General features: G+C 35.4%; 1 protein-coding gene across 1 annotated transcript in view; it reads right to left on the bottom strand.

Moving 5' to 3' along the window:
• Positions 1–12954: 12954 nt before the first annotated feature.
• LOC149805782 (large ribosomal subunit protein mL49-like) overlaps positions 12955–27862 on the bottom strand; it is a 30834-nt gene continuing 15926 nt past the window's right edge. The window contains exon 4 of the mRNA XM_089950469.1: positions 12955–15724. Within this exon, the coding sequence (XP_089806595.1) occupies positions 15578–15724 (147 nt within the window). The 3' untranslated portion in view covers positions 12955–15577. The remainder of the gene's footprint in view (positions 15725–27862) is intronic.

Below are 27862 nucleotides of genomic sequence, written 5' to 3' on the forward strand. Positions count from 1 at the left end.
TTTAATTAACATTTTGGGTCTATATTGTAACAAGAGAAAACGTAACGTTAAAAACATCTATTTGTTTTATCATACACTTTGAGCGAGCAAGACCCTGACGTACTTTCCATTAGCTCCAGATTTACTATCCAACACACCCACTGGTGTGACCAGCACTCACTTATCTACTGACCACAGTGGTTAGATTGTAAAAGGCGTATAAAATGGACTTGAACTCACTTGAAATATAGATAAACGTACTTGTACACGTTGTAATGGATATCTATATCCATATATTATTTTGTTTTGTTTTAGTCATTTCGGTTAATGACATTATTTTTACGACTGGTATTCTAACACTATAGAATGCACTTTAAACGTGGGGTCACATCGCCTGTGTAAAGTACATGTACAATACGTTTAACAATTTCCATTCATAAATCAAGGTCCTTTTGTAAACTTCAAATTTCATTGGATTTACCTTGAAGTAGAATCTTTTGGATAATAGAACCATGATTCTTCCGTGGTGCTAGCACATAAGCACATTAGAACCTTCATATGAAATACTTTTGAAGCTTTTCCGGACTACTGTTTAATTGATAGAGCATTTAGGAAATTCTAGGAATTGGGAGTGCTTACTCACATCAACAAACATACTTATACCCTATCATATATAGAGTGAAAAAAGTAGGTGTGCTGTGTGTGTGTGATTAGGATTTTTAACGTAGCTTTAACAATGTTTCAGTCATATTGTTATGATGTCTGCAGTGTGGCAGTTTATAGTGATGTATAGCACTGGGGTATCTTGCCGCAGACATGTAGCATGATGTCCCACCCAGTCACATTATCCTGACACCAGACCGACCAGTCCTAACACTAACCTTTTAATGCTGAGTGCCTAGCGAGGCAGCTGTTAGTATAATTTTTGTAGGTCTTTGGTATGTCTCGGCTGGGGTTCGAATCCATGACCTCCAGCTTCTGAGGTGGATGCTGTACCACTAGGCCACCGAAGCGGTTCAGGTGTGCTTACATATATATATACACAAAACAACCTTCTACAGATATTAAACAGGATGGAGAGAAGAAGAAACACATATGATCATGCATTAGCTTACCTTTACAATCCAAGAAGTGTGTTAAAGCATATCCAACCAACATGATATCAAAGCTTTATGGAGCCAAGTGGGTTTACAATTTGTACTGTTTTTGTCACCTTAGATATCTCTCACCAAACTGGCAACACATTGTCACTTGATAAATACTGGCAGAAAGTGTGTTGCAGTGGCAATGATTTATGGTGCAGATCTGGTTTTTCAGTAGGTTACAGTTGTATGTTTTTGCCACCCTAGATTGAGTATACTGACATACCTTATACAATGTCAGTTGATTCTGTTTATTTTTTTAAAATAAAAAATGGTATGCATAGTGGAATAAGACCTATAAAGAGAGGCAGAGTTAAATTTGCTACATTTTCAATCAAGGTCAGAATTTGGTGTCAAATTAAGGTTTACTGTAAGGTTACATTTTCTGTTTCTGTTTTGTTTCTTCTGTTTTCATATCATGACAAACTAAATGTATTGTACATGGTCTTGTTAAGAAAAGAATTTTGCTATATGTCTATACAAATGCTGAGTGACTCTAGCCCATTGGAAAGACATGACACACAAGAGTGACTCTAGTCCATTGGAAAGACATGACACATAAGGATGACTCTAGTCCATTGGAAAGACATGACATGTAAAATTTCACATGAGAATGTGTATAGAAATAGTCATGACTTTCGTGCCTTTACAATAACCTTTGGACAGAATTTCAATTTTTGTGCCAAACTATAAAGAGAGAGAGAGAGAGAGAGAGAGAACACAGTATTCTGAAAAATACAAAAATACATTTTTGCAATACCATACCAGCCTCCACAACATCATTTTTTCTAAATCAACATTTTTTAAAAATAAGCTGTTCTAATTCAGACATCAACAAATTAAATGAAAAAGGATGAGGGTTGGTCCCTTCTTCTTCATGTACAATTTGCAAAGAGAATAATGTTAAACATAAATGTATTTACTAATGTTGTGGAATAAAACCAGACTTCCAATGATCAAGTACAGAGTCATTTTGTCATGTACACTTTATTTCTATGCCAGAGAAAACAGATATCCCCAATGTTTCACAAAACACATCTTTTTTCAATAATTTCTAAATAAATCACCCTAATAACTTCCTTATCACCCAATTATGCCCCATATTAGCCCACTAAACTACTTTTTCTGTAAAAAATTTCATCTTTTAGTACAGTTATTAAATTTGATAACTCGGGTCATAATGCCTTTATAGGAGTCTGGACTCAAAGAATAGGATATCACCAAACTACATCATCATAGGTATCACGTCCAAGGTATTTGTTAGTACTTAGTGTAAACTGAATTTTAATCTCTGAAAACTTATAAATGGCAAAAAGTATAAAGTCTAAGGTCTTTCATATTACTTGTGATTATGTTCATAATGTGAGCTCAATTTTTGTTTGCTATTGAGGGTGATGTCTACCTGACTTTTGTCATGATTCTTTTAAGTAAACAAGATATTTACTTGGGTTTGAGTTCAAGACCCAGAGTTTTCCTTAGGAAATTCGACTGTGTCTTAGGTCAAATGAAATTAGAATATATAGGACTTGGTAAATAATTATTTATTACAGTTTCATATCAGTCTTTGAGAATATATAATTAGAGTTTGCAGTTGTGTTCGGATATAATGATGAATTATTTATTTCAATTATTTATTGAAATTACAAACTGCTCATTGACTTCAGGATTAAAACACTACTTTGGGATTATTGAGAACTCATTCAAAGACATTTTGGATTAAATCATTATGGTACATTAGGACACTCAAGTCTAATGAAATTCATTGAAACATTCTATACTTCTGAATCTGTGATATCATTATAAGACATTTATGATTATCCAGGCTTTAATTAACAAATACCGGGTACTGTCTTTTGAATTTCAACTTTGTATTCAACGAAAATAAATTGTTTGCTGAATTTTGCTAAACTTTTTGGTTTCACTTCCTTCTGCTACATACTTTAAGACCACAGAGTATAACACTTAGCATAGAATGAATTTTAATCTTAAAAACTTAAAAAAGATGAAAGATGTTAAGTTCTATAATAGTAACAAGCATAGAATACATATTAATCATAAAAAATTACAAAAGGTGAAAGATAAACATGTAGGTGATGCAAAGTATTTGTCATGGTGCATTAGATAGTATGAAGTGACATTAGATAGTATGAAGTGACATTAGATAATATGAAGTGACATTGGATAGTATCAAGTGACCTTAGAATTAAGTGACATTTGATAGTATGAAGTGACATTAGATGGTCTGAAGGGACATTATATAGTATAAAGTGAAATTAGTATGAAATAACATTAGATGGTATGAAGTGACATTAGATAGTATGAAGTGACACTAGATGGTATGAAGTGACCTTAGTATAGTTAAATTACTAGACAGTATGAAGTGACATTAGTGAGAAGTGATCTTAGATAGTATGAAGTAACATTTGATGGTATGAAGTGTGTGTGTGTGATTTGGATTTTTAACGTAGCTTTAAACAATCTTCAGTCATTTCACTACAATGTCTGAGTGTGGCAGTTTATATTGATGTCTAGCACTGGGTATGATGCCACAGACATGTAGCACGATATCCCACCCAGTCACATTATCCTGACACCAGGCTGACCAGTCCTAACACTAACCTCTTAATGCTGAGCACCTAGTGAGGCGGGTGTAATTACCATTTTTATAAGAATCTGGTGTGACTCAGTTGGGGTTCAAACCCATGACCTCCCGCATCCAAGGCGGGCGCTCTAACCACTAGACCACTGGAGCGGTTTGGTATGAAGTGACACATAGTATAAAGTGACATTATTATGAAGTGACAGTGACAATGTATAGTATAAAGTGACATTAGTATAAAATAACATCAGATTGTATGAAGTGACATTAGATTATATGAAGTGATATTTTTTCAAAGGTTTTCTTCTGCTTTTCTTTTTAATAACTGAACTTTGTACAAGGAGTCATTTCATGAAAGTACATATATGTAATGGATTCTGGGTCCTGACTCCTGGGTAACTGTCTAGGGTAAGGAGGGGAGATAGTTGGTGGAGGGAGCAGATCTGTCTGTTTGCAATGGGAAGCCATCAAACAAGACTTCAATATGCTTTAAACTGAAACTGACACCAGTCCAAAACATGGGCATTTTGGTGACTGCATGCCTTTGACTTTCCTTTAGTTTCATTTTTTTCTGTTAAGAAGACATTTAGTGGTTAAAATATAAAGAGGGTGTTTTGTCTAGTTAATTAGCTAAAGGATCAGACTGATTCGGAACCTATGTTGTTCAAAGCACTTATAAATCACTAATAATCAAGTTTTGATAAAGCCATAAGTTTGATACCAGAGCAACTTTAATGGCATATCACTGCAAATACTCACTTGTCTTCTGCATACATTTAAAATTGGTAAATTTAAATTAAAATAAAAACAATATGTGGAAAAAATCAACAAAGGGCCATAACTCTGTCAAAATGTAATGCCCTTTCTCAGTGCAAGATGGGCATTTCAGGAAGAATGTAAAAATCCAATTTCTTTATCTGAAATATACAGATGGATAAGCTATATAAAATATGCACAACAGATAGTTTTACAACATAGGTAAAATAAACCAGTCTGATTAATGATCACGTAGCTCACCTCTATTTTCACAAGTCTCCTGTAGCCATTGTGAAAATTACCATGCAGAAGATAAATTAAGAGACTACAATCATCTTTGGCCCTTTTCCAACAAAAGATTTGCTTGCAATCTTTAATCCTTACAATTCAACTTCAGTCATTTTCAAATATGAAATGTAAGCTTATAATTGGCACGATATGACCAGTACTCTGCTGACATATGAAATCATCTACATACCTACATACTGTTACAGGGCATAAGGACATAAAATATACATATAAATGAACCGTCTTTTTATCATATCATTGTAGAAGTAATAAGTCAATAATAAAACAGATTAATGTTATTTTTGTATTTGTTTTTTAAAATCATTGTTCAGGGAGCAGATCCCTTGTTTTGTAGAGAATTTGCCTTTTTAAATAATAGCAGTATTATAAGTTATTGTTATTGTTGTATTCTCTGTATCAAAAACCCTGTTATTTTAAGAACAAGTCATTAACATGAAATATATTTATTCATCAAACATGCTATAAATTAAGGCCGCATAATGAAAATAATTGTTTGTTATTTACAGGAATTATCAGAATAAAGGAACCCTATGATCATATAGCACCATTAGTTAGTTCTACATGAAATTAAAGTTATGTTTTAAAGGATAGGAATCTTTCAAATCATAAACAAACTAGAAAACTGATTAATATATTACATCTTGCTGGATATACCAATCTCCATTACTAATACAAAAGTAATCATTTAATTCAATAATTAATCTTATAGGTCAGGGGTGGGCAAAATACAGCCAGAAATCTCATTTACATTTACAATACAAGGATCCCCTTCTGAGGATAACATATCACAATACAAACTGTCTAGTCATCAGTGTGAAAGTTTACCATTTAATAAATATGTCTATTATATATTTCAAAGTCAGATATTTAAATACATCAGTGGGAGAAAAATGATATTGCCATAGTGGTGATACCACTTTTATTACCACAGATATGATGTCACATTTGGAACTATTTTTTATTCTATTTAGGAAATATGTTATTCAAATCTGTATTTCTATATTAAGGTCTATTTCATTTTTTGTCGTCTGCTGCTCCTGTTCTATCTCATTCCCTCCCTCTCTCCACATATAAGGATGTATAGCTCTTAACTGTACATTCTCCAGTGTAAACTTATGCCATCAACAAGGTGCCATAATGAAATACCTAAAAATGAACTACAGACAGCAAAATGTAGACTTAAAGCATGAACTTTTATTAGAATTAGATTTCTATATAAATTATGAACACTGTCAGCAACTGAACTTACATGATCGTTGCCATGTGTTACCCATACAGTAATGTATAAATGTAATATTCTCTGACAAACTGTTTAAATTTTTAATTTGCATCACAACTGTGTTTAAAACCAAATGATAAATAGGCCATTGATTAGTGTTAACTGAAGAAAAAATGTAAGTGACAACTGAAATGGATACACCATGTATTATTAAACAAGACTGCAAGAAATTCCCAAGTAACCTCAATATCATTAGAATGTGTTGTTTAAAAATGTTTTAAGTCTGTCAGATACAACCATCTTTGATGTTTCTACATCAGAGTAGATACATCAATCCAAGCAAGAAATGTGTTAGCAGAAATAACAATCACTTCATTTTTGTATGAACAGTCATTATTTTGACAAACTATGTAGCATGTGTGCTTAGTAAATTGTAAAATGTCACTCTTCTGAAATTATTTTGAAATTTAGGATCTTTTTATTATTGTAGTAATGCAGCTGTTAATTGGACTAGCACAGAATAGAGAAAATGCATGCAAGTCAATGGCATTTGCTTTTAAAATATATATAATAAAAAGAAAATCTGTGTGTTTTGAGTTGAATAAGATATATGGAAATATTTCATGAGTGAAGTGGAAACATTGTATTATCAACAGCTGCAAAGCCACAAGTGACAATACAAAATTGTTTCCACTTCAGAAGTGAAATGTTTCCATATATCTACTCGGAAAAATGTGGACATCCTCTATTTATTTCTCATGGTTCCCACGCTTTCCTAAAGATAAATTTCCAGGGTTTTTCCAGGATGAAATTACTTTTTTTAAGGTTCACATATGACCATTACATAATGGAATTAAAGAACATTTTAGATTATAATACATGCATTTTTGAAATCTAAAGATATTTCTCTTTCAAGACTATCCAAAAACATCAAAGTCAGAAAAGATGATCATGTACAAAACCACAAAATGTATCACACGAAATAAGTTTGATTATATTCCGATAAATTGGAATGTAAAGTCATTTCAATGTACAGAATAAAATTTCTAACTTTATTCTGCTGCATTATGTTGCTAAGTGGGAACAACATAATGAACATAAATTATCTTTTGTTTCTTTTCAAACCTTTAATGCTAAAGAATTCTATATATATATATATATATATATATATATATATATATATATATATATATATATATATATATACACACACACACACATACATACATACATACACTCTTACATACATACATACATACATATATATATATACATACATACATACATATATATATATATATATATATATATATATATATATATATATATATATATATATATATATATATATATATATATATATAAAACGAATAGCAGTCCGCTTTCTAATCTGAGTTTTCATACCTTCCATGGAAGGAAAGATACAGATATCGAGCTGACTTTGAAAATAAAAGTCTACTAGACGAATCAAATCTACTGGGTATTTGGACTGACTCATCATATATGTTGATTGCAATCAACCAATACTGCACCCTTCGAATATTCTGGTTAGAACTTGATAAATTTAACTCAAGATCAGTTTAGTTACGACTCAATTACCATACGTGACTATTTCGGGCATCAAGTGGTGGCAAAAAATTCCTGGGTTTTTCGTGACTTTCAACAATATTTGCAAAATTCAAGGACTTTTCATGGTTGGGAAATAAACTATAATATCTCTTGACCTTTCCCCGATTTCCAGGTAGCGTGGGAACCCCGATTTCTACTTCAAACTACTGTGGTCAAAAAGAGCCTCCCTAGCAGGGTAGGTTGTATACAGGCATGGCATGGATAAATCAGTTTGATCAAAAATACAAATATTTAATTCATGTTAGTAAAGTATAAAATGTAGGTTACAGTGGCTATATGGAGTAGCTGAAAAGCCATATACATGAATTTATTTGTGGCTGTTTGGAACATTTCAACTGAAAAGTTTCCTCCTTGTACATTCATCACAGATGCAGTAATGGATTCGGCAGAAGAAATAGCATTCCATTTGTTGTACATTTCTCTCAAGGAAGTACTACCGGATGAAGAAATTGAGCTTGATGTAGTGGTGTTACTGATAATTCAGATTTCCCAGTGCTGATCTGCATTCACTTTTATTAACTAATAGGATGTTTTACTGACTGGCTATTTGTATTATTTGATTTGGAAGAATGCTGTGGTTGAATAACTTTCTGTCAGACTGGCATTTGTCAACATTGATTCAAAAAGAGAGGTGGGTTTATTCAGCTCATATTGGAGGGCATATAATTTAACCATGCTTGTTATAGGGGTGGGGTACAAATAACAGGTTTGGCCCCCACCCCCAGCACTCTTTCCATCAAAAACCAGTGGAAAGTGTCCATATTCAGACAGACATAACCTTTCTTTCCCAATGTCCAATTGGACAATCGACTGGAAAGATGGCCACCAAGTTCCTGATAGCAACACTAAACAATGAAATAAGTTCCAGAAGGTGGGGCAAGGACAATTCTCTTGGTCAGAGTCAGTCAGTAATTAGAATACTGCACATTTCACGAGCTTATTTGGACCAGTCATATTCATAACAAGTGATACATAAACATATTTACACATAAAAATATTAAACTATACACTGTATATAAAGTGTACCAACTATGCGATGGTTGATTCTGACCCACGACTGAAATGAGGGATTAGTACTCATATAGATGCAACCAAGTTACATCATTTTATATAGGACAGTATGCACAGAGCAGGCCAGTATTCATAAAGATGCAACCAAATTACATCATTTTATATAGGACAGTATGCACAGAGCAGGCCAGTATTCATAAAGATGCAACCAAATTACATCATTTTATATAGGACAGTATGCACAGAGCAGGCCAGTATTCATAAAGATGCAACCAAATTACATCATTTTATATAGGACAGTGTACACAGAGCAGGCCAGTACTCATAAAGATGCAACCAAGTTACATCATTTTATATAGGACAGTGTGCACAGAGCAGGCCAGTATTCATAAAGATGCAACCAAGTTACATCATTTTATATAGGACAGTGTGCACAGAGCTGGCCAGTACTCATAAAGATGCAACCAAGTTACATCATTTTATATAGGACAGTGTGCACAGAGCAGGCCAGTATTCATAAAGATGCAACCAAGTTACATCATTTTATATAGGACAGTGTGCACAGAGCAGGCCAGTTCCCATAAAGATGCAACCAAGTTACATCATTTTATATTGGACAGTGTGCACAGAGCAGGCCAGTATTCATAAAGATGCAACCAAGTTACATCATTTTATATAGGACAGTGTGCACAGAGCAGGCCAGTACTCATAAAGATGCAACCAAGTTACATCATTTTATATAGTACAGTGTGCACAGAGCAGGCCAGTACTCATAAAGATGCAACCAAGTTACATCATTTTATATAGGACAGTATGCACAGAGCAGGCCAAAAATAAAAAGTGGTCATGAGCTAATGCAAGAACTTACTATAAACCAGTCAAATCTGAAATACAGGTCACAGTGACCACTTTTTGGTGTTGGTGTGGTACTAAGAGAGAAGCATATATCACCTTGTTAATGGAGAACAGCAATAACAGTAAAAATGTCAAAAAGAACTAAAGTCAACGAAATGCTTTCATCTGTGTGGATGCTGATGCTGGGGTAGTACAATAGTTTACCCCCATTTTACAGAGTTGGGGTAAATCAGTATCAAGAACTAAAATTCCAGTCTGGTACATCCTGTAACTTACTAGTATAACTCACTGTAATGAAATTATTTCAAATCAATGGATGCACAGAGAGATGGATGAGAATAATGAAAGCAAGATGTAGGGGTTGTGGTGAGGATAATAACACCACATGCCATTTAAGTACGTAATCCTAATCTTTCTATCATTATCTCCTCAAGTTTTTCAACCAAGTTCTTGCGCATGATATAAATTTTCGTAAATGAATTGAGCATCCAACCTTAGTCTCAATGTCACCTAAAATATATTAAAAGTACAGAAAACAAAAGATGAAGATTTTTATTTACTGAATTTTTATATATATTAATATATAATTCAGAAGAAATAAGCTGAAATGTTCATTTATTGCATAACCAAATTATGTTATCTAAGTAATATGGCTTGGGTTAATCTATGACTTCCAACTCACTATGTGCTCTCATTTTATTGCCATTTATAATGAAGAAACAACATTTAATTTGCACCATTGTACTTATCGAGTTAATCTACAACAACTCACACATTTAGACCTTGCATGTTACATGATGACTGAGATATGCACGATGTGTCAGGTAATAAGTGATTTCTTCATACTGTATGGTCAATAAATTTTCATGCTGTATGGTCAATCAATTTTCATGCTGTATGGTCATTCACTCTTCATTTTGTATGGTCATTATGTCATTTACAATTATGTGATATAGTGTTAATTGTGTCATGAATCTGAAATGGCACTTGTACAACTGTTTATTAAATATAAAGACAGTCTGGTTTATATCTGTCTTGGTGGATACAAGTAAAATCACCTGAGAAAATACCGTGAAGAAGTTTGTGTTAGTATAGCATACCATTTTAACGATATACACAAATGTGGCAAACGATTTTAAAAGTATTTGGCTGGTGAAAACTAACTGTAACCTTGAAGACCAAACAAAACTTTGCCCCATTTGCCCAAGGATATACATGACTGATAGTTAAAATAATGTAATAGACTTCCTTGGTGCCAGCAGTAAAATGAATTTGATATATTTTAATACAAAAACTGAATAATCTTCAAGTACACTACTAATGACAACAATAATCCCAATTAGCAACAATAACAGTCAACTAAGCTGTAAAGAAGACACAAGTCCAGCTATCTGAACACAACAGTTATGTGGTTAATCTGGACAAATGGAAACTGTGTGTCCATCCACAAAGGCTCTTGATATTTAGGAATCTTGCTCAGAAAAATCAATCAATCATAATCAAGATTCACAAATTGTTATAAAGCTCTTTATAAGTGCCTTGCCTGTGGGAGGTCATGGGTTTGATCCCCAGCCGAGTCATACCAAAGACTTATAAAAATGGTACTAACAGCTGCCTTGCTTGGCAAAAAGCATTATGAGGTTAGTGTAAGGACTGGTTGGTGTGGTGTCAGGATAATGTGACAGGGTGGGACATCATGCTACATGAAGACATGATTATGGTCTTCCATAAAAAAAAGGTCTGAATAATATTGTAAGGGGGGGGTTGGTGGTCCTCCCCCAATAGGGTTTTGAGGGGCAGCGCATTTTACACTCATAAAAAACTGCTCCTGGTGCAACTTATGATCATAAAATAAACCAAAATAATCATTTAAAAAACTAAAAAACTTACCAAAAATGTTCAACTTTACTTCAATAATTTCACAATATTTACAGTCGCATAAATTTGTTCTCCAATACTATTGATTGTGAAGTTATTTCATGTGCATGTTAGTGTTCACATCGTAATTAAGTTACAATAATTTCTCAATTTTTGCAGCAAATATATTAAACTTCTCTCTTTTCATAACACATCTGTAAAATAAACACCCAAGTACATCAATTATATACAAATAATCCCATACATTCAATTGTCTTTATCTCCAATGGACACAACCTGTTGATATGCCAGTTGAGCTCTTTTTGCGGCTTTGGCAAAGATTTCTTTAGCCTTCCTTCTAGTCATCACTGACTTTTTTGTCTCAAAGTGCAATTGTTTCTTTTCCTTCTCAATGAGAGCCTTTTTCCTTTCAAGCTGGTGCTTGTATTGGCAACATGCAGTGTGCATATTCTAACAGAGGGCTACATCTGCTCTCTTATGCAGGAAATCTTTCTTCTTATAGTAATTAATTGCACTTTTACCAGATGCCTTCTGAACTTCAAGTTTTTCGTATGCAGCTTATTTTGTAGGTGCTGTTCCAAACTCTTCCAACCGTGATTACCATAATTCAGATCTTTATTGCAGGGTTCACAAAATGCCAGTCCTCTAGCATTCAGTTTTCTTATAAACTGACAAACTAAATTTCTCTCAAAATTTCACTCCAGCTATTCCCATTTCCATACGTCTTTTAAACCTTTATCTAAATTTTTGTGTCATGGTCTCTCTCAACAACTCGGGACACCATGTTTTGCAAGCATGCTTCTTCTTTCCATTGCCATCAGTTTCCATTACACGAAGATTCATTGGATGAATTTAAACCTTTGACCAATCAGAATACTCTTTATGAGAGTCGTGTGCTAACTAATATATGGAACAAATAATTTACAGGGGTCATTGTGGAATGGGACCGGACAGACTGTTTTTAGAAAACCAGATGGGAGATATAAAAAACAGACTATATCAAGAAAAATCTGATTCAAGTCAGGAGAAAAGTGGAATTCTGCTTTAAAATGGAGAAAAATCATGTCTGTACATGTCTGTGGCATGATGTCCCAGTGCTAGACATCACTATAAACTGCCATGCTGCAGACATCGTAGCGATGTGACTGAAAAATTGTTAAAGCTACATTAAACATCCAAATTACACACAAATAAGTGCCATACCAATCAGATTACAGACTGTCTGAAGTATAAAGACTGTATTCAAATCCCTCAGAGTACATTTGGAAGTCATTACAAAGTAAATTATTTGGGAATGTATTAAGAAATATTGGATTAATCTGGCTTCTAATTTCTTTGCATGAGGTGAAATTTCATTAAATGAGAATTCACTCCTATCACCAATGATGGATAAACACTAAGAGAGTTATAATTTTCACAAGACACAACAAACACTCTGACCATCATTTGCAACGGATTGAAATGGTGTTAGATATCTTTAAAGGGCCTTCAATGGGTCAGTTAATTTCGTGAGTGGAAGCATTTTTGTCAAAGTGTAATTACTACTGGCACAAGTAAGAACACAATAATAACAAACCTTTTATTATAAGAGGATGTTACTTTAATGTGTTTTAGCTCACAAACACCCCATAAATGGAGAAATGCTTAGTTACTATGCATTATAAGCTAAATTTTGCAAAGCTTTGAAAAATATGGACAACTTTCTTTAGCAAAACATACTTTTATAAGTCATCAAGTAATAAAACTGACACATTCAACAGCTGATGACTTTGGTTCCCACTTTCATAAAACACTTTTAATTTGTTCTTGTTTAAATTCTATAAGTGTTAAGTTTTCACAAACTCTATGATCTCCATAAAAAGCTATTCTTAAGATAAAATTTTAATGTTTTTAATCAACCCACACCAATCTATGTTAAGCCTCCACTGAAACTGATAAGTTTTATGAATATTAGTTAAGGTCAATTGTTCTCTGTACTATTGTGTTTGTAAATAAATTGTATGTCCTGACTACAGAATGATGACATCCAAAAAGTTTTTAAAAACTTGTAAAGTGTTAAAAATGGCTCTAACGTAATGCATATCCAACCAGGTCAGCTATGAAGTTGCAGAGTAAATTTAATTTTCCTACTTTTGTTTTTTTTATACTAACAAGTTTTTGTTACATATGAGGAATCTAAATCCTAAAAAATGTGCAAAAATTACTGTAATACCTAAAAAATCTAATTAGGTCAACAGCAAAAATATGCCTGCCTAATTTCATTTGTCAACATCAAGTCCTTTTTTGCAATCATCCTAATGAGGTTCTCACAATAAATGGATAGAGTGGTGTAAGGACAGAATAGAACAAATAGGACCAAATCCAGATGCAGTGGAGGCATGCAATTAGATATCAAACTTGGGTCATATTTAATAGCTAATGAAATTTAGCAAGCATACTGGGAAACAACACTTCTGAAAATACTGAAACTTCTTTTCCTGAAAAATGTTACAGAGCATCAATGTTCAAAATTGTGCTCATGGAATCTCTTTAATAAAGGACATGGAGTGCATATAAAAACTGTTACATTTAATGGTTCATTTAAATCTCTTTTTTCTACTGTAATACTGTAATCTAACATACATATACTCTGCCAAACTAAATTTCTGCAATCATCAGCTGAACCTTACTTTCTAAGAGTCCCTTGAAGGACTGATGCTCGTCTGAGTCAAAGGAATTCAGGACAAGACCATTCCTTACTTTTAACTACTGAGTACTGAAAACCATCTCTGACATTCTTCAGCGATAACAAGATTTTCAAATTAGCTGCTGCAGCGCACATAATGAACATCAGATTGGCAACATTTTCATTTAAGACAAAGTAGACATCATTAAAAGTCTTTGTGTCATAATGATCATTCATTCATAGGGAGCAGTGACAAGATTTTTAAGACAGTCATCATGGCAGCCAAATTGGATGCACAACTGGCACTATTTTTATTTGCGACCAATTAGGTACCATAAGAAGTCGACTGGTGAAAACTCCATGTTGATATACCATGCATTTAGAGAAGAATAGAGATAGCAATATTTTCAAGATATGACTTTCCATTTAGGAGGAATAGCAATAACAAGATTTTCAAGATGGCTACCATGGTGGCCATACTGGATATTAGATCAGCAACATTTTCAATAAAGACCAAGTAGGCATCATAATAAGTCTTCTGATAAAACTATGCGTCAATATGACTTTCTGTTCAAGTAAAGATGTGACAAGATTTTCAAGATGGATGCCATGTTGGCCATATTTTGATCTCAGATCTATACCATTTTAATTTAGGACCAGCTAGACATCACAAGAAGTCTTTTAGCAAAAATCTCATGCTGATATGACCATCCTTGTAGGAGAAGTAGCAATAAAAATCATTGAAGAAGGCTAAAGTGGTGGCCATATTGGATGTCAGATTTGGTACCAATTTCATTTAGGACCAACTGGACATAATAAGAAGTCTTTCAAACCCCATGTTGATATGACCATTCATTCAGGAGGACTAGTGATCACATTTTCAAGATGGCTGCTGTGGTGGCCATACTGAATGTCAGATCTGCACCATTTCCATTTGGAACCAACTAAACATCATAAGAAGTCAGTTAGTGAAAACCCCATGTTGATATTACCATCCATTTAGGAGGAGTAGCAAAAGTAAGATTTTCATGCTGGCTGCTGTAGCAGCCACAATGGATGTCCAAGCAGCACCATTATCATTAAGGACCAACTAGATCATGGAATAAATGTGCGTACAGTTTCATGACAATCCTCCAAGTAGTTAGAGGAGTAGCAATGATAAACCTGTGCTAATGAACAGACGGATGATGAACAACAGACCATCCCATAAGCTTTGTCTCTGACCAGTAGAATGAGAAGAAGAAAGAAAATCAAATTATTAATATGGTATTAAAAGTTACAACAGATGTTAAATCAATCACAATACTTTTTCATGAACATGCCCTGTCAACTGAATAATATTGTTAATTTAGTATTGCTACAGTGAGCATTTAATATGGACTGTGTCTCTGGTAGAGCTGTGTTACACAACATTCAAATGTGAAGTTGGAATAGATCCACAGTATATTTTCAATGGTCTCTTGGACAAACATGCTCTGCTATATATGTGTTTTTCACGACTTGTCAGTTGGTCAGAATAGTCTTGGAACATGGGTTCAGAATCCCTTGTCTATTAAAAATTTTCCCACTTCAGTTACATAGTTGCCTCTGACCCTAATAAACCTTGCAACTTCATGGACTTGCGTCAGACACTTCTTTCCAGTGATTGGCTCCAAGAAGTTTCGTAAATCAGCTTCAAGGGCCTGTAAAATAGGTAAGTAAAATTTCTGTATAAAAGTCCATCCTGATACAGATATAATGTAATTCCAGAATACATATTAAAAAATACACGAAGTAACAAACTGAAAAAAATTGGATATGTTTTATTTCCTTCATCTTTCACAGATTCTTTCCTTCCCTGTTTTGAGACAATCATATTTACTGAAATTAACAAATTAAACTAAGAATTGATTTTAGACACTGTATGTAGCCAAAAGAGGTTGCTATTGTTGGATTAATAGAAACTATGGGTTTTCAACTTTTAACTGGTTTAAATTCACATTCTGAAGAGACTGGTTGCTCTTTTGGAACTGTCTAATACTGGCAGGTCTCGCTAGGATTTTAAAACTAGGAATCAAGTGGTTAATGTCCAGATGAGAAGAACCAGTGGTTGTCATTGAGTTCATTTTTCAAAATTCTTTACACCACTGACATATAGTTCTTGTTTGTCTTTTAGAGTGAGACTGAATTATGTCAATTCAAGGAAAGACCTTCTTCCAAATACTAAGCCAGGCATCATACACATTCTTACACTTGGCTAATGTTCCATTTGAACTATCAGTTCTAGTAACTTCAGCACTCTTCTGAATCTTATTACAATCTTCATCAATTTGCCTTTTAATCCCTAAATACTTATCCAAATTTTGCAAATGGCATTTTGTCTAAGTCTCGACATATCTTGATTTTGAGGTCACACACACTACTTATTCTGCAACATTAGGGAATGAACACAATAATGAAAACTAGATTTGTTCATCTGATGTGCTCTAATAATGACTACATGTACATCTCTGGGTCTCTGCTTCTGAATTCAGTCATTGTAAATATCAGCACATTTTCCCACTAATGAAAAGCTAGTCAAAGTCTTTGAACTTGTAGTCCAGCTATTGTGTCATGTTCTTTAGATGTAATCTTATAATAACAATATGTACATTGTAAACATCAGCACAGCTAAAATCTCTGACCTCATTAGATGTTTTTTCCCCACCAGAAATGAAGGTAATTCTTTGCATATTTGTGGGAAATATTTGATATACATGCAGACAAACTAATACATTTAAACCTGAGGCAATTAAAAATGTTGGTAAGAATCTGACAAAACCATATCTAAATGTTTTTAAAAGTATCAGGTCTCAACCTTTAAACACTGAAGTAAAGAAAACACTCCTTTTTCCTTGTTTTCATTCATCAATATGTATACTGCCTTATAAAGAATACACTACAGATATCATTCACTATTATATAATGACATGGGATCCATCACTGTGCCTGCCAAATAACAGGAATTGTTTGATAATAAACAGTCTGAGAGTGAGGGAGTAGTGAACATGGAAAATAAAAGGCACACATAGCTTTAAACATTTTTGTAGCAATATGTACATACATGTGTGAGAAATGTAAACAAACTCTATGAAAATTAACTCATTTTGCAATTTATCCAACTCTACTATTTTCTCCTTTTACCTTTCTTTAATCAACTGTAAGTAGTTAGCTGTTCAATCAAGCTGATAAATGTGAATATCAAAACTTTACAAAATGTTGCACTGTGACAGGATTAAACCCATCATGCATAAATGAGCATATATTCTTATTATTCAGATTTTAAAGTATTATATAAAATCTTTATATAAAGAAATCAGATCTAAAGGATCTTCCATGTCTCTTTGATCTTAGAAAGTAAACAGATAACAGCAACTATAATCCAATAAAATAAGTTGACACCAGTCTTTCTAAGCTATGAACAGTAAATTTTTCTTCAAAATTAGGATTTACCAAGGGCACGTATCAGTTCATATTAAAATTAGGGAAAATAGGCCTACTACCTCCTGAATCCAGTCCTACTAAAAGAGGAAAAGGTATCTTTTCTGTCCACCTCATACAGTCAGAGGGCAATAACACTTGCTCATTACCTCCCCTTGCTGAATGAACTACCAAGGAGGTTTGCATAGCATGGTGGATGAATTGATCATTTAGTAATTTGGCAATGTGATTTGGTAAGTATTCTGGGTGAAACATTATTTTGTAGAAAATATTGTTTCTCCTTTAAATACAACACCCGATCCCATTAACATCAGAATAATAGGAAACGAGGAGGGAATACTTGGCATACTACCTATACCTTAGATATCCTTCAAGAAGAAAGATTGGATTCCTTATGTAAATGACAACCAACTCTCCTACTTAAAGCAATACAGCCTATGATGTGTATTTTTGAGGAGGCTGAGGTGAAGATGCAGTTCCTTCAGTCTACATCTGCTGCTGACCATATTAAAGTCTGGTAACAAGTGGGCTCACCAACAAAAAAACTGGTATCTGTACATTCAGTTACTTCTGCTTGTGGCTTCTCTGGTGGAATTTGTCATGGACCAAGCATGCTTGTGCCACTGACATTGGAATGATGTATCTTGTTCTTGATATTGATCTTTTGGTCAGGAGGACTGGAAAAAGGGCACCATTGGGCCAACAAAGTCTGTTGTAATGGGCATATATAAAGTAGGCAAAGCAGAATCAAATCCACTGATGCACTGAATTACCCGAGGAGTTACAAGAACTCTTTTGCTGAAATCCATAATGTATTGGTTAAGCATTTTTTCTGCCAATCATAAATTGGCACTGAATTACCCGAGGAGTTACAAGAACTCTTTTGCTGAAATCCATAATGTATTGGTTAAGCATTTTTTCTGCCAATCATAAATTTGCAAAGGAGGCTAAAACCAAAAACTGAAGATATGGAAACAATGTTCTGAATCTGCTCTGATGCGACAAGAAACACATTTTTATCTACTTTCTAAAATGGTGACGGAGACATGTTAGCTACTCCTAAACTTTTATCAAGGTGTCTGAATGTGTCATATACCAGTGCGATGAAAATGTTGATGGTACTTGGCTCTCTGAAAGCTTTAGCATTCCCCATGTCACAGATACGTTCAGAAAGCCTATCATTAATCTCCCTGAATTTTGTTGTCTGGGGAAACAGCCCAAAGAATGAAGACTCTACTTCACTGATGAAAATGTCCCAGAAAAGAAAGCCTTAGCATTCCCTCGGTCACCAATATGTCTAAACAGCCGATTGTTATTCTCCTTTATTAATGCTGACAGAGGAAGCAGTTGGAAGAATGGAGACTACTTTATCGCTGATGTTAATCAATGCTTTGTTTTTTTAATCAAGCGTGGTGATAGGGGTTGGAAGGCATTCCAATGCTGGCAATACCATGTATCTCCTTGATTGCAGCCATAACCCTTTAGCTACCACTGCCATAACTGCTCCGGTGGACTAGTGGTTAGAGTGTCCACCTTGGAAGCGGAAGGTTGTGGGTTTGATCCCTGGCCAAGTCATAACAAAGACTTACAAAAATGGTACTAACAGCTGCCTCGCTTGGCACTCAGCATTAAGAGGTTAGTGTTAGGACTGGTTGACCTGGGTGTCATGATAATGTGACTGGGTGGGACATCATGCTACATGGCTGCAGCATGATGCCCCAGTGCTGGACATCGCTATAAACTGTCACACTGCAGACATCGTAGCGATATGACTGAAAAATAGTTGAAGCTATGTTAAAAATCCAAATCACACACACGCACACCACTGCCATATCTATGCATCAACTGAAAATAGTTCCCCAATCCTAGTTATTCCCCAATAATGCATGCATGTGTATAGTCCAGCACTAATAGAAATCCCAGTACTGTATATATGCATACATTAAGTTTGGTTAATTGAATGTTGATTAGTTGAAAGTACACAAGTTTTGATTTACGAAAAGTGTTTGATCTTGCTGATTATGAACTTCTAGAAAAATTAAAAATCTACCAATGTAGTGACACAGTTCACAAATGGTTTACTTCATGCCTAAATGAGAGATTTCAGAAAGAGACCTTACATGGACATGTATCCGAAAGTAAAAGAATAAACTCTGCTGCACCACAAGGATTTACACTTGGACCACTTTTCTTTGTTATTTTGTGTGATATTTGGATTTTTAACATAGTATTGAATGTTGATTAGTTGAAAGTACACAAGTTTTGATTTACGAAAAGTGTTTGATCTTGCTGATTATGAACTTCTAGAAAAATTAAAAATCTACCAATGTAGTGACACAGTTCACAAATGGTTTACTTCATGCCTAAATGACAGATTTCAGAAAGAGACCTTACATGGACATGTATCCGAAAGTAAAAGAATAAACTCTGCTGCACCACAAGGATTTACACTTGGACCACTTTTCTTTGTTATTTTGTGTGATATTTGGATTTTTAACATAGTTTTAACAACTTTTCAGTCATATTGCTAAGATATTTATGGTGTGGCAGTTTATAGTAATGTCTAGAACTGGGGCATCATGCAAAAGACATGTAGCATGATGTCCCACCTAGTCACATTTTCCTGACACCAGGCCAACCAGTCCTAACACTAACCTCTTAATGTTGAGTGCATAGCGAGGCAGCTGTTAGTATCATTTTTATAAGTCTTTGGTATGACTTGGCTGGGTTTTGTTATTTTCAAAAGATTTTCCTCTACAGATTGGAAATACAGTATCATCAACTGATCTATATGCTGATGATGGAACTACTTTCTCTAATGAATACAGCTGTAAAATTGAATTAGAAAATAATCTTCAGGTGGTATAAATCATGCTTAAAATATGGTGTAAAGAAAATGGCATGGTTGAAAATACAGGTACAACAAAAGGTTTTTTTCCTTCATTTTTCAGCAAAACCCACCCCACCCCCAAATTAAATACAGATGACTTGAGCCTGTTCTATAATAATGAAAAACTGAAAGTGGTTTCCAGTGACAAGATTCTTGGTATTCTAGTTGACATTAATTTAGTTTGGTCTGATCACTTAAGCCTCATTACAAAGAAAACAACTCCTATCTTTGGTTATCAAGAAAAATAAGGTATTTCATTCCAAAAGAGTCCAGTGTCACTTTTCACAAGAGCTACATTCAGCCTCATTTTGACCATTGTCACATCATATGGGGAAATACTTCCGATGTCAATATTAAGAAAATATTTTGGCTCCAAAATTGAGCCTATACAATAATTAATGGGAAACATTATAGAGGTAATGGATAGTTGAAACAGCCAACCTTTTCAAGAACCACTTCAAATATGGAAAGCCAAAATGGCATATAAAGTTTCTGTTGAGTCTGCCCCAGTTTACTTGAGAAATAATTTGAAATGCAGAGAAACCAGCAGCATCCCAAACATTAGATCAATGACAGCCAAAAGCTTCTTAATTCCAAAACCAAAGATAGAATTATTTAAAACAGTTTTAAAATACCCTGGGGCCATAATATGGAATAATCTCCTAAAAGAAATCAAACAATCATGTCAGCTTTTCCCCATGTATATATTAAACAGATGAAATGTAAATCTTAATACCACATAGCCCATCAAACCTCCTTCAGCTACATTTTGTATATAAGAATATATCAGTATGTGTTATGCAAGTGTTTAACTTTGAATCATGAACACTAATAGTAACTGGGGCCACGAGTGTCAGAGTGGTCTAAAGCGCTCTCCGTTACAGATCACTGCCATCTCACCTGTCTGCGTGGGTTCGAGTCTCAGATTCGGCCAATGTGGGTATGTGAGAAAGCTTGCCAGTAGCTTCTCGCGGGTCGGTGGTTCTTTCTGGGGATTTCCCAGGTTCTTCCTCCACCATTAATACTGGCCGCCATGTATAGCCTATCGTACGCTGAAAATGGCGTTAAACCCTACAACAACAACAACTAATAGTAACTTCATCTGTTAGTCTGTTTTTAATTTACATGTGTAGTTAACTAGTCTGACTCTGTACTTTCTATGTAACTGACTTATATATAGATGGAAAGTGACTGATTGCATTCCGTATATTATCTTTGAGGGCTTCAAGGTAGATTAGTCCTGTTCTGTAACTAACTGAGTTATCCTCATTAAATAAAGTCTATATTATTATTATCATTATTACATATTTTGGATTATAATAACTCTACATTCTGATACTAGTTTAAACATGTAAGGTTAAATTTCAACATAAAGGAAGGGCATTTCTGCACTTTGAGATACATGAATCTGAGATTTAAAAAAAAAGATGGATTCCAATTGAAAGGTTTAATATAAGTGATATAGAAGAGTCAAATGCATCAATCTTAGAAACTGGATCGGATATTGTTGTTGGTGAAACACCAATTTTCAGCACATGAAAATGGTGGACAGTTTATCTGGTGGAGAAAACACCTGGGGAAGAACCACCAACCCATGGGAAGCTACTGGTAGGCTTTCTCACATACCCACAATGGCTGAGCCTAAGACAAGAATCCACATGTACAGAGGTGAAACTGCAGTGGTTGGTAAAAGCGAGCACCTGAGAGCACTCGGAAACCTGCAGTCCCAGATTGGATATTGATATTAGTTTGGTTTCAACACCAGGTGTAAGTCACTTAAAACAGATTACGAGCAGACTATAGTCCTGACTGCACAATAGAGTGACGATATCTCCATGTTCAAAATTTTTCATTTTGATTCTTAATGTCAGTTCAAATATTAAGCTTGGATGGACTACTCAGCAGCAAAAAACATTTTTTTCTAAGGCCTAATTCCAGACTGTCTGATGGAAAAGATAGTTAAAGAAATGAATGCATATGCCAAAAAATGAGGAATGAAATGCAAGACCTAAAATGGAGTGATACCAGAATGACAGAGATGTAGGCATTTCCAGGGATCTAAATTTCTTTCATGATGTGACATAGGAAGATATAACTTAATAACAGTATACAAGGTATACCGTTGTTTTTATTTAATTGAAAATAAGCAATAAATTATGCAGTAATGAAAATAAAAGTAACCATGTTCTTACGCTCAGTTTATGTGCTAAGCCATGATGAAAATCTAGTATTCATCCTAGCAGTCATCTTGAGTTGTCCCAGTAGCCAATATAACACTCCGCCATGATGATGATCTAGTATTCAGCCTAGCAGTCAGCTTCAGTTGTCCCAGTAGCCAATATAACACTCCGCCATCATGATGATCTAGCATTCAGCCTAGCAGTCTGCTTCAGCTGTCCCAGTAGCCAATATAACACTCAACCATGATGATGATCTAGTCAGCTTGAGTTGTCCCAGTAGCCAATATAACATTCCGCCATCATGATGATCTAGCATTCAGCCTAGCAGTCAGCTTCAGCTGTCCCAGTAGCCAATATAACACTCCGCCATGATGATGATCTAGTATTCAGCCTAGCAATCAGCTTCAGCTGTCCCAGCAGCCAATATAACACTCAACCATGATGATGATCTAGTCAGCTTGAGTTGTCCCAGTAGCTGATATAACACCCAACCATTCAGCCTAGCAGTCAGTTTCGGTTGTCCCAGCAGCCAATATAACACTCAACGATGATAATGATCTAGTATTCAGCCTAGCAGTCATCTTCAGTTGTCCCAGTAGCCAATATAACACTCAGCCATGATGATGATCTAGTCAGCTTCAGTTGTCCCAGTAGCTGATATAACACTCAACCATGATAATGATCTGGTATTCAGCCTAGCAGTCAGTTTCGGTTGTCCCAGTAGCCAATATAACACTCAGCCATGATGATGATCTAGTCAGCTTCAGTTGTCCCAGTAGCCAATATAACACTCAACCATGATAATGATCTGGTATTCAGCCTAGCAGTCAGTTTTGGTTGTCCCAGTAGCCAATATAACACTCAACGATGATAATGATCTAGTATTCAGCCTAGCAGTCAGTTTCAGTTGTCCCAGTAGCCAATATAACACTCAGCCATGATGATGATCTAGTCAGCTTCAGTTGTCCCAGTAGCTGATATAACACTCAACCATGATAATGATCTGGTATTCAGCCTAGCAGTCAGTTTCAGTTGTCCCAGTAGCCAATATAACACTCAACCATGATGATGATCTAGTCAGCTTCAGTTGTCCCAGTAGCCAATATAACACTCAACCATGATAATGATCTAGTATTCAGCCTAGCAGTCAGTTTCGGTTGTCCCAGTAGCCAATATAACACTCAGCCATGATGATGATCTAGTCAGTTTCAGTTGTCCAAGTAGCTGATGTAACACTCAACCATGATAATGATCTAGTATTCAGCCTAGCAGTCAGCTTCAATGGCTGATATGATAACATTCAGCAGTAGTTAAGTTGTGTGACAGCTTTATTAGCTAAAGAGATAAAACTAAACTCTGTTCTCTCTATTGTTGTGTCAGAGTAGGGCTGTTGCTCTGGAATATCTTCACATTCAATGTGTGAAGTCTCCTGTTCATAGTCTGTTTCCATTTCAGGATAAATCATTCCATGTGGCAACAACGAACAGTGCCATTGTCTCTATATAATTCATGGCCAGTAACTTGTGGTCAAGCAATGAATATAGGACAAGTCTGCTCTACTGGACAGTTTAGTTGCACTGAACAGGCAGCCAATTTACCAGAGTATGGTCAGCATGGTTGCCTGCCTTTTGGAAGGCGGTCTGGTTGGTGCTGGTACCTACTGTACCATGGACATGGCTGAATGGACTGATCTAGCACTAAAATCTCTACCATAATATGTGTAGCCTTATGTCAGGTGAAATCGAAGGATCTATCATTAAGATCTCTGTAACTGTAAATGTATATACCCATAGCATTGTACGACACAAGATCTATCAATAAGATCTCTGTAACTGTAAATGTATATACCCATAGCATTGTAGGACAGAAGATCTATCAATAAGATCTCTGTAACTGTAAATGTATAGACCCACAGCACTGTAGGACAGAAGATCTATTAATAATAAGATCTCTGTAATTGTAGAAAGATGAAATCGTTGGCCATGGTAAGATGGACAGATCATACAATAAGAGCCCCTGACTGACTGGCTGGACAACCAGATCAACGGGTTTTTATGACTGTGGATGCTGATACTGTAGTATAGGTGAGAGAGTCATTAGATTTTTTAAAAGCTCCATGTACCCTGACTTACAGACAATGCTCATACATGTGGGGGGAATTACACCATCTTGACTGCCTACACTGCTACACTCCCCCAGTGTATCATCATTACCTAAAGGAATCTGAAATTTTGTATCATCACCCTCTTTCTTTGCCTTCAATGGCTTTTGAAAAAAACCATAGTCCATACACTCTCAGATCATATGGTACCAGCAAAGTACATTTAGTACATGCAAGGCACAACTCATGTGTCTTCCTTGTCTTGAACTTGTTGCATTATTACACTTCACTGACATGTTACAGTGAAGTGACAAAATAAAACAAAACACAACAAAGTAGCAAGGATGTAAAGAAGATACAACCCATTCAATGACCACATCAGCATTATGAAAGACAGCAATATAATGAGGGGCTTTATACTGCGGGACAAATGTAATTATCATATGTGATCACCCTTTATATTAGGGCCCAACTGTAATTATCAGATGTGATCACACTTTATACTGAGGGACAACTGCAATTATCAAATGTTATCAACCTTTATACTGAGGACAAATATAATTATCAGATGTATCAACCTTTATACTGAGGGAAAACTGTAATTATCAAATGTTATCAACCTTCATAATGAGAGACAACTATAATTATCAGATATGACAACCTTAACAGTGAGGGACAACTGTAATTATCACTCGTGATAACCTTTATAGAGAGGGACAATTGTAATTACACTGGACAACAAATTTTTACAAAAGTCATGTTACTGAAATAAAATTAGTCAATTCTTATCAATTTTTATGTGCTGAACACGAATATGACAGTCAAATTGCAAAATTGGCTCTAGTTTTTTTGTAATCTGCAAGAAATTAATGTTTACATAACGAAATGCATTCCAATAGTAAAAGGTCAACTGTAATAGCCTACCTATAAAAAATCAAGTCATTGACTACATCTTAGATTTCTTCGCCTGTCCATTGTACAGCTGTTCGGGAGCATCTCTGAGGAGTGTCCAGCAGTAGTCAGCCAGCATTGTAGTGGACCATTTTCCCTGGTATCTTTGTTCCATTGTTGCGATATCTTGATGAAAATGTTCGCCGTGTTCATCACTAACAATACCACAGTTGCTAGGAAAGAAATCCAAATGGGAATGAAGGAAGTGAATCTTTAGAGACATATTGCAGCCAAGTTTCTTATACTTCATCAACATGTCTTCTACTAGTTCCTTATAGTTTTCTGCCCTAACATTTCCGAGGAAGTTTGTAGAAACTAGGCGAAAAGCATTCCATGCTTGTTTCGCGTCACCTTCCAGCAAGTTGTTGAACCGGTCATCTTTGAAAAGCTCTCGAATCTGAGGACCCACAAAAACTCCCTCTTTAATCTTTGCTTCGCTGAGTCGAGGGAATTTTTCATGCAGGTATCGGAATGCTGGCAAAGTCCGGTCAATGGCTTTCACGAAGTTCTTCATCAAACCTAGTTTGATGTGAAGGGGTGGTAGCAAGATTTTCTGAGCCTCAACCAGAGCTGGGTGTTGGATATTCTTCTCTCCAATGGCTACATTCTGCCTGTGAGTCCATTCCTTCCTCATGTAGTGCATTTCCCTTGCTCGGCTATCCCACTCGCATAAGAAACACATGTATTTTGTATATCCTTGCTGCAGTCCCATTAAAAGGGCAACTACCTTCAAATCACCACAGAGGTGCCAGCTGTCCTTGTTATACTCAATGGAATTCAGTAGCTGCCTTAAGTTATCGTATGTCTCTTTCATGTGGACAGCATACGCTACTGGAATAGATGGAAGAATGTTTCCATTGTGCAAAAGCACAGCCTTGAGACTCAGTTTCGAAGAGTCCACAAATAGTCTCCATTCTTGTGGGTCATGAGTGATTTTTAAAGCATTCATGAGGCCCTCAATATCGGAACAGAATATCAGATTACTTTCCTTTCTGAAGAAAGGCTCCAATTGCTGGTGGCGCTTTCGATATGCAGTAATTGTGACATCTTCTTCTAGAAGATTCCATTGTTGGAGTCTTGATCCTAGCAATTCTGCCTTGTTCTTTGATAAGTCCAAATCACGAATCAGGTCATTTAGTTCTTCCTGTGTTATTCTGTGTGGGGTTGATGATGCACCACAGTGAAAATCTGGATCACTGCATGCTGATGGACCAGGAGAAGAACAGGTCGACTCACCTTTGTCTTCGTCAGATGAATCAAGAGAATATTCTGCTGGAGGTTCTGGAATAGGAAGTCCCTCACCATGTGGAACTGGTCTCAATGCAGACGGAATGTTTGGGTAGACTATTCTCGACTTCTTTCGCTTCGTTATTCCGCCGGAAAGAGGAGGAACCAAGCAGAAGTAACAGTCATTTAGGTGGTTGCTTGGCTCTCTCCACACCATTGGGACTGCAAACGGCATTGATGACCTTTTGCAATTCAACCACTGTGAAAGCTGTGTTGTACATGTAGCACAGCATATATGCGGAGCCCAAGGCTTGTCTTGGTCACCAACCTTGCATCCGAAGTAAAGATGATATGCCTTCTTCACTTGAGAATTGATACTTTTCTTCTGGTTGGCAAATGTCACTTCCCCACAAATATAGCAAAATTTGTCCGTGGTATTAACACACTTTCGAGGCATTACTGTTCTTTATTGTACGTAAATGGATAAAATAATAAGTTTTATGTAACAGTAGCTTGAACTGTCTCGCACAACGTCTAAAATATTTTAAATGCTGAACCTATCTGATTGGGCTTTATATAGTACACTGCTTACGTCAGCTTCAGCAGCCGCCTGGCATTAGTATAATAGGCCTACACATGTATAGTACACTGCTGACGTCAACTTACTTCAGCAGCCGCATGGCATTAGTATTGCATTGCATCAGAAAATGATGCAATCAACTGTGGATGATGTGAGCATGATGGTATTATGCAATGTTACATCATTATTCCGGATGTTGCTGCAGTCCTACTGGAGAAATTTACACAGTGAAACATAGAAAATGAGGTATATGAATATCTTCAAAACGAGAGCCAATACAAATTTTTCACGGTTATATTCGTGTTCGGCACACCAAAATACTACAGATTAGGGCCTTTTCAAGTCAGTAATGATTTCACTGTTGACCAGTGTTATCAGACATGATCATATTTTATAGTGAGAGACAACTAATTATCAGACATGAAACCTTTC

Source organism: Sinohyriopsis cumingii, chromosome 2 (genome assembly GCF_028554795.1).
Source record: "Sinohyriopsis cumingii isolate HCF-2022 chromosome 2, ASM2855479v2, whole genome shotgun sequence".
NCBI classification, from domain to species: domain Eukaryota; kingdom Metazoa; phylum Mollusca; class Bivalvia; order Unionida; family Unionidae; genus Sinohyriopsis; species Sinohyriopsis cumingii.